At 48.1% G+C, this 15140-nt stretch overlaps 1 protein-coding gene across 1 annotated transcript; it reads right to left on the reverse strand.

Annotated features, from left to right (window-relative positions):
• Positions 1 to 2282: 2282 nt before the first annotated feature.
• Positions 2283 to 4208, reverse strand: FOXB1 (forkhead box B1). The gene is made up of 2 exons (XM_004687727.1): positions 3794 to 4208; positions 2283 to 3528 (listed from the first exon to the last, which is right to left on the reverse strand). The coding sequence occupies exon 2, from the start codon at positions 3473 to 3475 to the stop codon at positions 2498 to 2500; it is 978 nt and encodes a 325-aa protein (XP_004687784.1). The 5' UTR covers positions 3476 to 3528; positions 3794 to 4208; the 3' UTR covers positions 2283 to 2497.
• Between the last annotated feature and the right edge of the window lie 10932 nt (positions 4209 to 15140).

Here is a 15140-nt window from a genome sequence, read left to right on the forward strand (position 1 = left end):
GATCCTTCTTTTAAGGAAAAATGGCCACAACAGGATTAATTACCCTTTGCATTAATCCTAATTTTTAAAAACAGCCCTCTAAATATAAGGGCTGCAGGTGTTAAAGATTCTCCCTACGCTGTGTAGTGAGTGATTCTGATGTCTATGTGGGTTTCTCCGTGTTGCACAAGGGTCTCTTGTTTAATCATTTTACACAGTAAAGTGTTAATCACCATTTCAGTCTCTCTTTGTCTTGTAACTTCATTACTTGAATACACACCTTACTCTGGAAATATTGTGACCCTTCAATAAAGTTGCAATTGGCCTTGAGCCATATGTTTTTTGGAAAATCTCAATTCTCTGCAAAAATCTGAAGAAAAGCAAATACTCAGAGTCAAGCATGTAAAGTTACTTCATTCACTTCTTTAAAATAGATGCATCAAGCATTATTTTTCCATGTGAAGGAATGAAATAATTTCTTTTCACCTCAAAGTGAACCAGGTTTCTTGACACACAAGACAAACTTCAGAAAACTTCTGAAAAAGAAAATTTCAACAACTGCCATAATTTAAAGGAGCAAGGAAATGAATACTCCAAAAAAGATGCAACAGAATGTAGGAATTGAGCAGGCAAGTTTGGTTTTAGTTTTGGTATTTTCATATCATCTCAACTTGATTTCTACACAAGCCTTACATTTATATAAGTACTGTATATTCTATAAAATGTACATATTAAGATAGACAAAAAATATATATAAAATACTTTTTTTCAGTATAAAATTTTCTTTTACCTGTGCACCTGGTGTATACTAAAGTTTGTATGCCACTTTCCCTATCCACAAATACCATTATGAGTCCATCAAAATAATTTTTCCTCCAATCTGCAAGTGCCTAAGAGGCGAGCTGACTATTTCCCAAGTAAAATGAGAAAGACAAACTACACAATGTATTGCAGAAAGCATGCCTAGAGAATCACTACATGTATCTTTTATAAAGTTATTGTTAGCAGCAAATCTTCAAAAACACACAAAACTAAAATTTAATTTACATATTTTAATGAGAAAATATTATTTGGACTAGGTTCATAATTTAATGTAGACACCTTTTTAAAATTCTTTGTCTTAAAACAGGCATGCTGGGAATAAGAACATCAATATTTAAAATGCCATGCTAGTTCTGTACAGGGAGGGACCATGAAAGGTAAAAATTTTACAGCTCTGATGACTACAACTTTTTTTTTTTTTAACTTAAGCGGGTCACACCAGAACAACAGTTTGTTTTCCAGCAAATTACCTAGGACTCTAAAGGAATATAGCAAACAAAAGTGCATTTTACACAGTGTATAATCATTCCTATTCACAAGCATTTACATCTCTTTGCAGCCCTTTAGCTTCTTGGAAAAGTTCTCGTAGCAAACAGAAAGACTTGTCCATGGGAGACCTATCTGGTGACATCTTCTGTTAAGTCAGCTTATCTTAAGTTCTTCTAGCGTGCCCTTGGTGCTTTCTTGGCTTGGGCTAATTTTATCTTCCCCCCACCCCCACCCCCAACAATAAAATAAATAGCTAAAAAGGTCTCTTAAGTAATCGGAAAGTTAACATCCCAATTAGCTTTCTTATCCCCCCCCTCCCCTCCCCTCAACCTGGTCAGAAATGAAGAGTAAACATTCACATTACAACAGGTACTTGTTAAGTGGGCTTTGCCCGCTCGCCCGCCAAGCTAGACAGATTCAAGTTCACTGTTTACATTTTACCGGGCACATTGTAAACAATACAAGGTTACTTTTAGTTTTGTTTTGCCTGTGTTGAGGACATGCGTCCCCTTCCCAACTTGGCAGCCTCTCCCCTAGCTCCCAGCGCCTGGAGCCTCTGGCAGGAAACAAAACCCAAAACAAAACAAAACAAAAAAACCTCTGCAAAAGACGGGGAGGCTGAGCCCTACTGCGGGAAGCTGTGGTCCGCCCAGCCGCCGCGGGATGGGCGGAGGCGAGTGGGGTGGGAAGATTAGTGGTCCCTTTTCGCGGCAGATTTCCAAGACGTAAACAGAGATCCGGACCTCCATTGTGCTGCTGCAGCCCGGGGGGGAGATCTGTTGAAGAGAACCTCTGAGGCTGTTTCGCTGGTCTTGGAGTGAACTGCGCGGCGTGCAGAGCCCCGCGGATCCCGCCGAGGAAAAGAGGCGCTTCTCTCCGCGGAGGCGGGAGGCAGGATTTCCCCCCCAGAAATGGGAGGGGGGGGGGTTTCGCGGCCCTGGGGACGGGACGGCTTGACTCAGGTGCCCCTGCCTTTCTATTGTGGGGGCCAAGACAAGTCCCATTCGCCTCCAGGCCCATCTGCAAGTTTGTGTTCTGTCTCCTGGGTTCAAAACAAAGTTTTCGAGGGGATGAAGAGGGTTGGTCAAAGGCGAAACAGACTAGAGAGGGTGGCGGTCCCAGGTCGGGGAGCACTGGGCTGGGAGCCGGGGTTAGGCAAGTGAGTTGGCGGGGGAAGGGAGCAAGAGGGGGCGCCGGCTGCTGCGGGTCAGTGCACCGCCACCGAGTGCAAGGCTGAGGCCGGGCTGGTGAGCGTTTCGCTGGGAGTGGCCGGGCTGCTTTGGCTGGTGGCTGTTTGTGAGGATGTGGGGCTGAGCGAGGGCGGCGAGTTCGAGAGCAAGGTGGGAATGGGTGCGGGCAGCGCGGGCAGCGCGGGCACTGCGGCCGGCGTGGGCTTGATGGGCACCGGGATGGCGGGCAGCGTCTGGCCCGCCGCGTGGCACAGAGGCTTCAACGGCACACCGTAGGCGCTGTAATCGCCACTGGCCATGGAGATTGGGGTGGCCGAATCGATCATGCCCGCGGAACCGTACACATGTGGCCAGCCAGTGCCCAGCGAGCTGCCCATGGTAGTCAACTGGTTGGGGAGTGGGTAGGCGGCAGGCATGGGCTGCATGGCTGAGAACGCCAGTCCCCCTGGCATCTTGTACTCGCGCGCGATGATATTCTCGATGGCGAAGGGGTGCTTGAAGCCCGAGGGCTGTGCCACGCCGCCCAGGTTGTAGGCAGCTGTGGGCATCTGCGGCAGGTGCGTGCCCGAGGCCGCCAGGGCGCTGAGGCGCAGCTTGGCCTGCTGCTGCAGGTACTGCGCGGCGTCGGCTGGCTTGCTGGGCGCCAGGTGATCGGACTTGAGCACCTTGAAGCGTTTGCGGCGCCTCAGGAAGCTGCCGTTCTCGAACATGTCCCCGCAACTGGGGTGCAGTGCCCAGAAGCTGCCCTTGCCCGGCTGGTCGGGCCGCCGCGGGATCTTAATGAAACAATCGTTAAAGGAAAGGTTGTGGCGCAGGCTGTTCTGCCAGCGCTGCGTGTTCTCTCGGTAGTAGGGGAAGCGGTCCATAATGAACTTGTAGATCTCGCTCAGTGGCAGCATCTTCTCAGGAGAGCTCTGGATGGCCATGGCGGTCAGCGAGATGTACGAGTAGGGCGGCTTCTGGTCGCTGTACGTGTTGCGGCCGGGCCGAGGCATCTTCTTGTTTGCCTCTTTGCTCGGGGTCCGCGCGGGCCAGCGGCTGCTGGGATCTACAAGGGGGGGGGGGAGAAAATGGGGGTGGGGAGAGGATGCACAGACAGACACTGCGAGGTCAGCCAGGCCGAGTACAGACTTCGAGGGTGGCGGGTATGGGGATGAGTAGGCGCCGGTGTTTTTAGTCGGCAACTTTGCTAGCGGAGCTGAGTGCAGCTAGGGGCTCGTAAGGGAAAGCCGGCGAGCGGCGCGAAGATAGCAAGGCAGTAAACTGCACTTGGAGCGGAATCAGGGGAAAGGATGCAACCGACAGTGGCTCACCTTAAAGTTACTCCAAGTTGGTCGTCCGCATTCGGGATGGCGCTGCTGCTCGCCACGTACCTCACAGCACGCTGGCGGGGCGCAGTATCCGGGCTGGACTGGGCTCCGCAGGGCACTAAGCTTAGCTGCTCAGCCCCGCAGCGCCCCGCGCCGCCGGGTCCGCTGCGCTTCTGGCGGTGCGCTCCGCGGGCGGCCGAGCTCAGTTGCTCAGTCCCGGCGCGGACGCTGGCAGCCGCGGCCTCGGGGCTCCGGAGGGTGCTGCTTTGGGATCCCGGGCTCCGCTGAGCTAGGTGGCTGCCTCCATGTCCTCCCTCGAACCATCTGATAGTTTTAAGCGGTGACAGGAGCAGAAAAGACCCCTGTAGAGGCGCTTCATTAATGTGCCACTTCTTAGCTATCATATGACAATCGCCTTGGGAGGAGGAGGAAGAGGAGGGGTAGCGGGGGCTGCAGAGGGAGGGGACTGAGCGAGAGGAGAGCCTGGCCAGCTCTGATTTCTTTCACACCTATTTACATGGACACCTTGGCCAATAGGAATCACTTCCAGCTCAAGACTGGGCGAGGGGGAAGAACCTCGGCTACCGGCGGGGAGCGGGACGCGCCGGCCAGGTTGTGCGCGGTGTGAAGGTATGAGGAGGCGGCCGACGCGAAGCAGGGATTCAGGCGACCACTCACGTTCACAGACCACTGCGGCGCAGATGATGTTTGACATGGAAATTGCTTGGCTGGGGTATTCTGTTTCCTCCGCATTGTATCGGGTTTGTATTGTTAGCTAACTTCAGGCACTGCTTCCCCCTGAAGCAAACCCTTTTCCTGTGAGTGGCATTATTCCCGGGGCCTGTTGCTTGTATTATTATGATGAAAATACACCCTCCCCCTCTCCCCCAGTCCTGCAAAAGGCAGGTGAAAGTTTTGTTTGACCTTGCTAGGCTACTGCCTTAGTGCCTTAGTTCTGCTCAGTGGGTGTATAACTTTAAGTGAAGGGGTTAAAAAAATAATCGCAAAAATATAATGGACAGCCACGTGTAAGAGCCCACTTTGAATCTAAATGTATCGGTCAAATTAAAAAATAAATAGGATCTTGAATCTGGGTGATTAGACAAGGTCTTCACTTTAAAAGTCTTCAGGAATTTCATTAGACACAGGATGAATGCGCTGGGGATGTTGGGGTAGACAGTGTGCAAGCCGGGAGACCCGAGTTTGCCATACTACCATCAGATGAACAGCAGAGTCTCTCCCTTTCCCCAGGTGGTTTGAAACTTTAGGGGGTAGGCGCTGTCTGGAAGATTGCATTTTACAGCCGGAACTCTTGTGCCTCCCTGCCCCCCCCCACCACCACCTTTTTTTTTTTTTTTTTTTGGATAAAGAGAATTAAGGATTTTAGAGCACTCAGCTTAGATGCCAGTGCCCACTAAAACAAAGGTACCTTCTAAGACTCGCAAAAACACAGTGAGCTTCCTTCTTTGGAGACAGTGAGGATGTGCCTCCTGGGTCAGGACAGTAGGCTTCCTCTGGTTTGGATTTGTCTAGGGAGGTTCCATGAATTGTTATTATTATTGTCATTATCATCATCACCACCAAATTGCTCTGAAATTAATAGCGAGTCTGCCTCGCCTCTAGCAAACAATCTGGGAGTAGACTCTAGGATTCCCACTAGCTTCTGCTCATTATATGTTGTGTAGTCTTTATGGTTTTAAACTATTCCTTTTAACTGCATTGTTAAAAACACAATACCTGCTGTCCATATTGAATCATCTTCACATGAAAAATTGAAAACTTTTTTTTTTCCAAGAGGGGCAGAAGAGATGGGGGTGGTGTGATGGTGGGAGAGTTCTAGGTGTCAAGTTTTGACACTTTCAGTGATAGTGCATTATTAGTGGGGTTGTTTGGGGTTAGTGTAAAAAAAGATCTTCATTGCGTGTGTGTGCACGCGTGTACACACACACGCCTCCCTTAACCACAGTTTCGTAGGTAGTCAATAACTCACCAAAACGTAACTTAAACACGATGAATTTAGGAGATTAAACAATTTCATTAATATTGAAATGGATCTTGCGTCTAGGCTGCCTTGCTTGAAATGCAAGCGCACGTTTTTCAATATTAACAGAAGTGCTTGAAGCAAAGAATAATGTCACCTTCTTAATTCAGAAAGAATAACTAGCAGGAGGAAGTAGGTGCGATGGGCTGCTGACCTGTCTCTGGGGCAGGGTGGGGAAGGGCAAATAGACCCTCCACAGATATATAGGAGGACAGGGGTGGAACTTTTGCAGGGCTTTGGCTGGAGGCTGTTCCTAGCGATGCATGGCATTTGGGGGGTACTTGGTGTAACCACATTTGACTGTAAGGTACTGGTTTGGGAGGAAATGGGAAGTCTGGGAACCTGAGACCTATGAAAAACAGTAGAGAGGGTTTGTGTTTTCCAGGCAGAAGGGCATTGGTCCACATGTTTCCTGTTGCAGAAGGCAGTTGACTTCAGAGGTACAAAATGTGGGTGCACACCTGAATGAGGCAGGAATGTGCCTAGGAAAGAGGAGGAGTAGCATCAACGTCCCTAAAGGGTTTTAGGATCCACTTAGCTAGTAGGAACATCTTCATATGGAAACAGAAAATGTTAGGTTGACTTTGAGATATAAATACTAGGAGTGAAAGATTTTTGTTTTCCCAGTAACAGTCAGGAAGATCTTTTTCTACTGAGTTTCTGTTTGGGCATCTTGAGCATTGAAGATGGAAGAGAAATTGTTTTCTTGCTTTAACAATTGGCATTTTGTTGCCTTGCAAAGAGTCTTTGTATGGCTGTCAAAATCACTGCTCAGAGTAAACAGAAGATTAACTAAATTCTAAAAGTGGAAATGTTTTCTTTAAAAAAAAAATCTAAGTTGAAATAAACCTTTGTCCATCTCCCCGGGAAAGTTGTCACCACCAAGTTTGGGACAAGTGAGGGAATGGTTAAGAATTCATGTCGGAATCTTCAAAGTTTGGGAGACAGGGCATAATTCCATGCCTAGGGTTAATTAAGGAAATTGGATCTATTAGTACATGTTTGCCTTGACTTGGGGTGAGGAGCTGGTAGATGTACATTAAATCATACTTTGTTACAAACTTGTAACTTAGTCCCTGCTAAAGATCTACAAAGAGGTGGTGGGGGTGGGGGGAGGGACAGGGAACTTGGTTGCTTTTTTACAGTGTTTAAGAGGGCTATTATATAGAAGAGGGAAGGAGCACTTTCCAGAAATCTTGAAAAGTGCATCAGTCTATTGTACAGAACCCAAAGCAAACAGAAGCTTTGGGGAAGGGAGCACATCCGACCCGGAGGCTTAGGGAGTTGTTGGGAAAACTGTATAAAATACACATAAGTCAATTATACCCATGTGCAAACCAAATGGAAATCCCTTTCGTGCAATAGCCATTCATCGCCTCAGGCGGAGCCCACCACCGACCACCTTTCTGCTTGGAGAGTTCGCAATAGCCTCTTTTCCCACAAGCTGGACCACACACGGCTACAGATTTCGTAATAATTTATGCTAATTTCCCTCCATAAATCTACAATTCGCTTCAGTGGCACTGGGGCTGCAGAGGGAGTAAAAAGGAGACAGAGGGGTGACAAATACAATATTGATTTTGATTCCTTCTGTTGTCAAGCAGGTGTGTGCATATGAGTGAGTGTGTGTGACTGTGTGTGTGTGTGTGTGTGTGTCCGTGCGCGCACACCACAGCACACGTGAGCTGTGGGACAGAGGTTGGGGGGCGGTGCACGTCTGGAGAGGAAGACCCTCCTTGGTCCTGGCCAGCCCCTCCATCCACACTCCAGAAAGTAACTGGCCCTGGTTTGTTAATATTTACCAAACACTGAAGGGAGGTGGAGGGAAAGTAAGAGGCAGCTTCCGAAGGTTTCCTAGGCGCCAAAAACAATAGCCTCCTCCCCTACTTGGAAAGTGAACTCCACACCCCCTGGCGCATTCCCCTAAGCCTAAGCCTTCCTCAGCCCGCTTCTCCCTCCTTTCTCCGGGGGTCTTTCCTTTCCTCATCCTCTCAGCTCCCATTCTGAGCCTCTCCCTCCCTCTCCTTTTTACTTCCCTGCTGCACCCCTTGCCCTTCACTTTTCTTAAATCCATTTCCCCCCACCCCCCTTCTTCCATCTTCTTCCATCTTCTAAAAGAAAAGTGAGAAGTGGGAGTCTGGGGGTGGTTAGGAGGGGGAGAAGGCCCTGGGCTGGCTCAGTGTCAATTTTAGGTTTTAGGGCCCCCTCTGGCTCACCCCACCTTTTCATGCTGCCTCCTGCTTTTGCCCAAGTTCTCCTTGCTCTCTGGGAACCCGCCTGTTAGCCCCTCACTGCTTTGTCCCATCAGTCATTCTTCACCAAATCTGCACTTTGGTGGCGTGAAACGACTTAGCTTTCCTTTCAAAAGGATTTTGTTCCTGTGGTTTTCAGTACTAAAACAAACTCCCTCAGCCTGTCAGCGGTCAGTTTAAAAAAATGCCATCCTGAGTGTCCTGGAGGCTGTTTGTCCTAGGCATCTGTGAACTGCCCACCCCCACCCCCCAGCACTCCTACCTGGCACTGCCTGACTTTAACTTCTTGATCTGGGGCCCAGAGGGAAGCTGTTGAGTGAGTTCTCTTGTTCTTGAGCGGACGGACCTCAAAGTTCACCAGCCCCAGAGACCTGCACCACGTTGAGAAAATCTTATCAGACCAGTTTGAGCCAGCATGGACTGATCACATTGCCTAGTCTAGAAGGAAATCAAACTGTCCAAGGGAGAAGGGAGCTGAGGAGGATGGGACACACTTTGTGCTTGGGTGACAACCACCAGCTTGCAGTAAAAGCACTCCAAACCCCTCTCTGCACTCCCCAAATACTCCCCACCCCCACCTCTGGGCCAGGAGCCAAAGGACACACCTCTTTCTCCAACCAGTAAAATGCTGAAGCCATGTATTTCATTGATTGGTGATGAGGCTACAAAGAGTTTGGACTTTAACTCATAATAGGTTGAAAAGAAACTTTTGGTGAAAGTGTATATTGCCTAAAATTAGCTCTCCTCAGTCTTTCCGGGTACTCAAAAAGTCAAAAGTCTCTGCCTCCTGCTCATTCTTTACTCTCATCCAAACTAGGGGCTCAGATTCAGAAAAGTCCCCTCCCCACTACGTGCCACCTGGTGGTGGGTAATGGTTGTGACTGTGGCTGGGGCACCTGCAGTGAAATCTGTTTTCCTTGGGTTTAGGAGAAAAGGAAGGGCCACACCCTCCATGTACCTGAAGAGTATTTCCCAAGCATCTGCTACAGTTTGGGGAGTTATGGAAAGAGCAGTTTGCCCTCCACCTCACACGCAAAACAAACAGTAGCTGGGGTTAGGTACCTTCCTGTTTGACCTCCATCCCTAAGAAGTGTCAGCCCTCTCCTATATCAGCAGGCAATGTCAATACCTATGAAAACAACTCTAGCCCTGCTCCCCATAATGCCTTCTTTAGAATCAGTTTGCTCAGTACCATTTGGTCTTTGCTTGCTGCATTCTGCTCTCCGTTTTCAAGGCTTCAAAGCCTTAGTTTCCAATCCTAGTCCCCTCCTTTGCACAAATAATTACGTTACTTTAAATTGGGCTTTATCCATCCCATCAATGTATTTGCTAAAAAGTTACCTGCAAAAGGTTGGTGGGAGGATTTTTGTTTTTGCTAACCCCTCTTTATAAGTTTTGCTCTGCACTGTGTGAAATAGAAGAAGCAATTCAAATCTATTATTACTATTGGAGGAAATATTACTAAAGCCACCTTGGTATTGAAGGGATTAACTTGCTTTTCTCCCAGCCCCTAACTCTGGGGTTAAGACAGCAGTAGATCAACTGTATAATGTGTGCACTGTTCGCTCATTTGTACAAGCAGAACAAAGGTTGGACTAAGCCAAATTGCATTGCACTTGTGAACCGAGTCCTGATGTGAAGTATCTTTTACAGCGGGGGGAATGAGAACAATTTCGTGTATGTCTAAAAGGGAATAACAAAGCCACTTTCTCGAGCATCTCAAAGTGAAGTAGCGAGGCGTGACATTCCCAGGGTGAGGAGGAACAAAAGCAGGGTCAGGGGGATGAAAAAGAGAATCAAACAGCCACTTTCACATGTCTGCCCTCAACTGCTGCACCTCTCCATAATAGGAAACAAATGTTGTAAAAGGGGGGATTGCTCCCATTCATTCAAAATAGCAAATGATAGCTAAACAACATTGTCAAAACTGAATCAACTTCTGTGCAGTACCACCCAGAAAAAGGTATTGTGTTTTGTTTAATAGCGGGGTGGAGCGAAGGGTCTTTTTTAAGGGGAGAGGGGGAGAAAATCAGCCACATACTTTTCATATTAATTTTGTCAGGAATTATTTATTTGCTTAGATTTTGGTGAAAAAAGAAAAAAAAACAGTATATCGCACTAAGTATCCACTCTTCAAAAATTTGCTGGGGTCGGGGGAGAAGTTCGGAAAAGTACAACAAAGAAGGCGATTTTTAGCTTTGCGAAGTGTTTCAAAGTTTCCAATAACTGGGGAAACTGTTTTAACCTCAATATAAAGTAACTTCTGTGTAATAGTAGGAAAATATACTTTGCTAATAAATTTGAATAATATCTATTCTGGGGGCAGGAAACTGCAGACATTTAAAATGAAAAGACTTTTGCAATCATAATATTTATTTGTTGGTGCATCCTCACGATTTAATTTTTTTGAAATGGGATAACCTGTAGGTCTCCAGCTCTACCCTGCGCCCCCCATGACTCCCCTCTTGCTTTGTTTGTTCAGGCTGACCAGGAGAAGAGCTTAGCCTGGGTGGTTGTGTGCAGTATGTGTTTTCTTAATGGCAGAAGCAGGTTTCGCAGAATACTTTAACAGCCTTTACGTATAACTCACTGTACTTGGGAAGGTTAAAACTATTTCTTCCTCGCTTGGTCCCCCCCCACCCCCACCCCCGCTTTTTGTTTTTTTGTCTCCCTGTGTCCCCCGCTGAGCTGCCACCCACAAAGCGCGTTTGAGAAAGAAAGAAAAGAAAGACGGCGGCTGATCCTTACTGGCCTCCCCCAGCTAAGAATGGCTAAGAGGCGGGGCTTGGAGGGGCCTGCAGCGGAGCCGGACCGTAGTCGCCTCCGGGCGGCCGGGTCGCTCTGTGCTGGCAGGTCTCACCTGGAACAAGGACTTTGCTTCTTGCGTCGGGGCACTGGGTGCCGACCCCCTGCGCCGCGCCTTGTTCTCAGCACCGCCCATGAGTCGGGCCTCAATTTGCTCACTCTTAGTGGGTCTCTATTTACCGACAAACCATAGAGGGAAGTCAGGTTGCTTCAGGGCTTAGCGACGCCCCAGAAATTGATCCGTTGCCCTCCTTGTTACCTTTTTCTCGCTCGCTCTCCTTCCCTCTTTTCTCTCTCCTACTACCCTCTAAATCCGCAAATTATCTGCCTTCATAGCTGTGCTTAAAGTACGGGATCCGCAGTGCATTTCCTTAGGTACCCAGAAGCCCAGCCAAAAGAGAGGGAGGGAAGAAGGAAGAATGGAAATAGAAAACGCAAACATCTCCGCCTCCCTCACTCGCATATTTCAGCGGGGTGGAGGTAGGCCTTAAAGGCGGGTGGCTCCGGAGAGAGGATAGATCATTGACTCCACCGTTCACAGACAGTATCGGTGCAGTTTTTAGAAGACGTTTGACACATCGTTCACCTACCCCCCCTCTCAACACTAGCGACCCCAATAAATGCACACCCCCTTCTTGTTTTATTGCATAATTTGGTTTGTTAAGAAATTCGGAGATATTTACGTAAAAATATTTATGTATTAAACGCCGTTGCCATCTTCCCATTAAAATGCCTCCCCCTCTCCATCTTTTGGGTAAACTCAGAACTGCGGAGCATTTAATAATTCCAAAAAAGTCTGATCCAGAAGGTGAATTCCTTTGGGTGTTAACTGTTTCCTTACGATGGCCATGTTGATTTGATAGGTGACGCTGATGACCTCTCTTAACCAAGGCAGGATGCTTTTCTTCCCGTGCCAGCAGTTAAAACAACAACAACAAAAAAAAACCTCTCTCCTCCCACTGTGCCACCCCCTCCCCAAAGCAGTTAGGGTTCGTGGAAGCTTTACTTATTCCGAGTGTGAGTATCGATCTTTCCTTACATCCCCTCATTCACTTTTCCACTTATTTTTCCTTAGTTGCAAAAAAAAGTTACATACATACGGAACCTGATCTTTTCCCGGTTCTGTCCCTCCCCACCTTTTTGGAAAGGATGGAGGGCAACTCAGGCCTTGTTTGTCCTCTAGATCTTTGGCAATTAACAAATTTAGTTTTTCCTTGGCGTCCGGATCCCGCGACCTGTTGATGACTGAGTCGTGGAGCGCGGAGCTCCGTAGAAGTTGGTTATGTAAACTGCTTGTGTATTTCACATTATCATCGCGCTGTCTGGAGGCAATGTAGATTTTCTAAAGATCTAATGAATAAACAACCAGCAACTGCTGGCGGTGTAATTTACATTGTTAATGCCTACATGTGTATAATAAATATGCATTTGTATGTCTTCAAATAAACTCTTCTTAGTTTCTAACCTGTGGTGATTTTTTTCCCCCTTCAAAAAAAGGAGGGAGGGCCGGGACCTAGTCTTCCCTAGGAACGAAGAGTTTATTTCACTTCAAGATTCTGGTGAAAATGTTTCTGCACCCGAGCCCAGATGTGGGGTCCGCAGTTCGGCTGCTGGTTCTATGCGCCGAAGTAAAGTCGGCTGGGAAGAAACCGACACTGGACTCGCCAAGAAAGGGAAAATGTGCCTAGAATTTAGTAGCGCGGTTTTGAGGACCGCAGCGCTTCATGTGGGGAGTCGAGAGAGAGAAAGAGAGAGAGAGAGAGAGAGAGAGAGAGAGAGAGAGAGAGAGAGAGAGAGAGAGAGAGAGAGAGAGAGAAGAGTATCCTAACGATCCAGCATTCTACCCCTGAGCTGTCGCCCCTGTTCCTTCCTTCAGACACAACTTCTTTGGGAGAATTGGGGCTACAGCGGCTTTAACAACCTCTGGGGAAAGTTTCCCTGGGAATTCTCGACCAACGTTTGTCCATGCCCCTCTCTAGATAGCATTTCGGATCAGCCTAACGGGGTGCTGGGCTGGGGTCCTGAACCACCCCATCATCAGCAGCTTCCTCCTGGAGGGCTTCGAGAACAGAGGCTCCAGATAACCACAGCCTCCGGAGCCGCGGGGTCTGGCCCGAGCTTAGCTGTTTTCAGAATCCAAACGCCCTCCCTGAGCGTCCCGCGCCGCTTATTTCAGGCTGGGCGCCGACGTTTGATATCTCTCCCCTCCACCAACCAGGTGCCACTTTCTTAGCGCGCTCGAAGGCAAATGTCTCATCTTTTCCCGTCCTGGATATGGAATACATTATTTTAATTAAGTCTATGGCGATTTACTTTCCTCTGAGATCTATTCCACGGTGCAATTAGGAACGTATTGGTGCTAGCTCATATGAATATTCAGGAGCGTGTCAATTAATTAGCAGACAGAGGAATCTCATTATGGTGCTCAAAACCCTTTTAGTGTTAAGCAGAATTAAGGGGGGTATTTGGCAATGCGCTGGATTAGTGAATATTTTACTGTGCACTCATTTAACTTCATTATCATAGCTCTTACACTACTCTCTGATTTTATTAATTAAATTGCTCATTAATTTGTCCAAAAAGGATAAAAGTTTTAACGTGCCACCCAGTAACTTGGAAAGTAAACTTTAGCCTGGTTGGTCTTAGCAACGGGTCATAAGAAGACAGATGGCGGCTAGCACAGCGGAAGATGGAAGCGCGGGTCCCCTCTCCCCAAACCGAGTCCTCCCGGGGCTCAGGCTCTCGGACTCCCGACATCCCGGGAGCGGAAGGGACACGACCTAAGAAGCCCATTCACGTTCGCCTCCCGGGACTGGCCCAGAAATCTGAGTCGTCTTTCAGGACGCAAAATAAAAATAGATTTCAATTAAAATTAAATCAATTGAAAGCCTCTCGCTAGATCCCTGGAATAGAAACGACAGAGTGAGGAGCTATTTGTCCAGAGCTGCGGGAAGTGTTGGGAGAAGTGAGGTGCAGGGGAATTAGGGTGAGCGAACCTAGGAGCCTCCGCTCAGGCCCTAAGGTTCCTGGTTTCCCACAGGCGAGCGCAAAATGGACTTGATGGTGGGCTTCTGCAACGCCCCCTAAGGGTCCGTTGAGGGCAGGACCCACAGCTCCAGCTGGGGCTCTCGAAGTGGCTGGGCCACTGGAAGGCCTCTCTGCCGCAGTCCCCTGCCCTTGTTCCGGACTCCCCTCGGGCATCATCTAGTTAGGAGCTTTTGTGCGGCACACGCCCACCAGCAACCCCCCACCCCCACCACACACACACACCCTACCCCCAAAGGTTAGAAAGACAAATATTAAAATTACTTGCACAAAGGGAACCGCTAAAGAGATCCCAAATTAATATGCATGTTAAATTAATTAGTTGCGTTTCCTGACATCAAAATAAGTACCTGGGAAACAGAACACCTTCTGGGCATTGGGAACATATGCTGGAATTAGAGCTAATTGACTAATTACATAAATTAGGCATTAATTTTGCAACACATCAAGTATAAAAGATATCTCAATTAATTGTGCATAAATTACCAGGTGAAACGGGGCGACGGTCCGGCCAGGATCCCGGGTTCTCCTGGCTTATCTGTTTTTTAAAGCCCAAAAGCTAGGCCTGAATTTTGGGCGCTGGCCAGCGTGCGAAAAGAGAAACCGGAGATCAGCACCCTGAGTCGCTGCGGGTGCAGTCTGATGACCCCCGGCAATTGTTAATGTGAAGGACCCCCGCCCCTGCCTCTCATTAAAATCAATTACATGCAGTTAGATTGATCAGCTTTTGTCAGAAAGGAACGCAGCAGATCCCTTTCGAATCTCTTCCCCCACCCCCACCCCCACCTTTTTCCACCTTCCATTCATCTTAGTTGGTTGTGTAATAATCCTCAGCCCGTGCTGTATGGTCCTGTGGTCGTTGTCCTCAGTTTCCCTCTCTAAGGACGTTCATTTGTCTGGATTTGAGATCATCACCAGGCCACTTTCTATCTGGACTGTGACCTGGCGGCACTGGTTGCCTCTTTGTGGTCTGCATCCTCCCTGGCTGGGCACCACTCCTCACTCAGGAATCCAGTTTGGAGAAAGTGATACCGAGTGATTGGAATGAGTCTCTTAGATTTTAAAGTGGATGCAAATTAACCCCCATCATGTAAAATTTAGGTAGATAACCATACATTCTGCTTGAGGATGGGGTTTGTAGGAGCTCCCAGCTCCTTGTCTCCCACCCATGGCATAAATGATTTCTTCCCATATTGTTGAATGAATG

Source organism: Condylura cristata, unplaced genomic scaffold (assembly GCF_000260355.1).
Source record: "Condylura cristata isolate star-nosed mole 26May11 unplaced genomic scaffold, ConCri1.0 scaffold00023, whole genome shotgun sequence".
Classification (NCBI taxonomy): domain Eukaryota; kingdom Metazoa; phylum Chordata; class Mammalia; order Eulipotyphla; family Talpidae; genus Condylura; species Condylura cristata.

What these genes read in the sequence shown, in the direction of transcription:
- FOXB1 (XM_004687727.1), bottom strand. Translation starts at nt 3,475, where the DNA reads ATGCCTCGGCCCGGCCGCAACACGTACAGCGACCAGAAGCCGCCCTAC.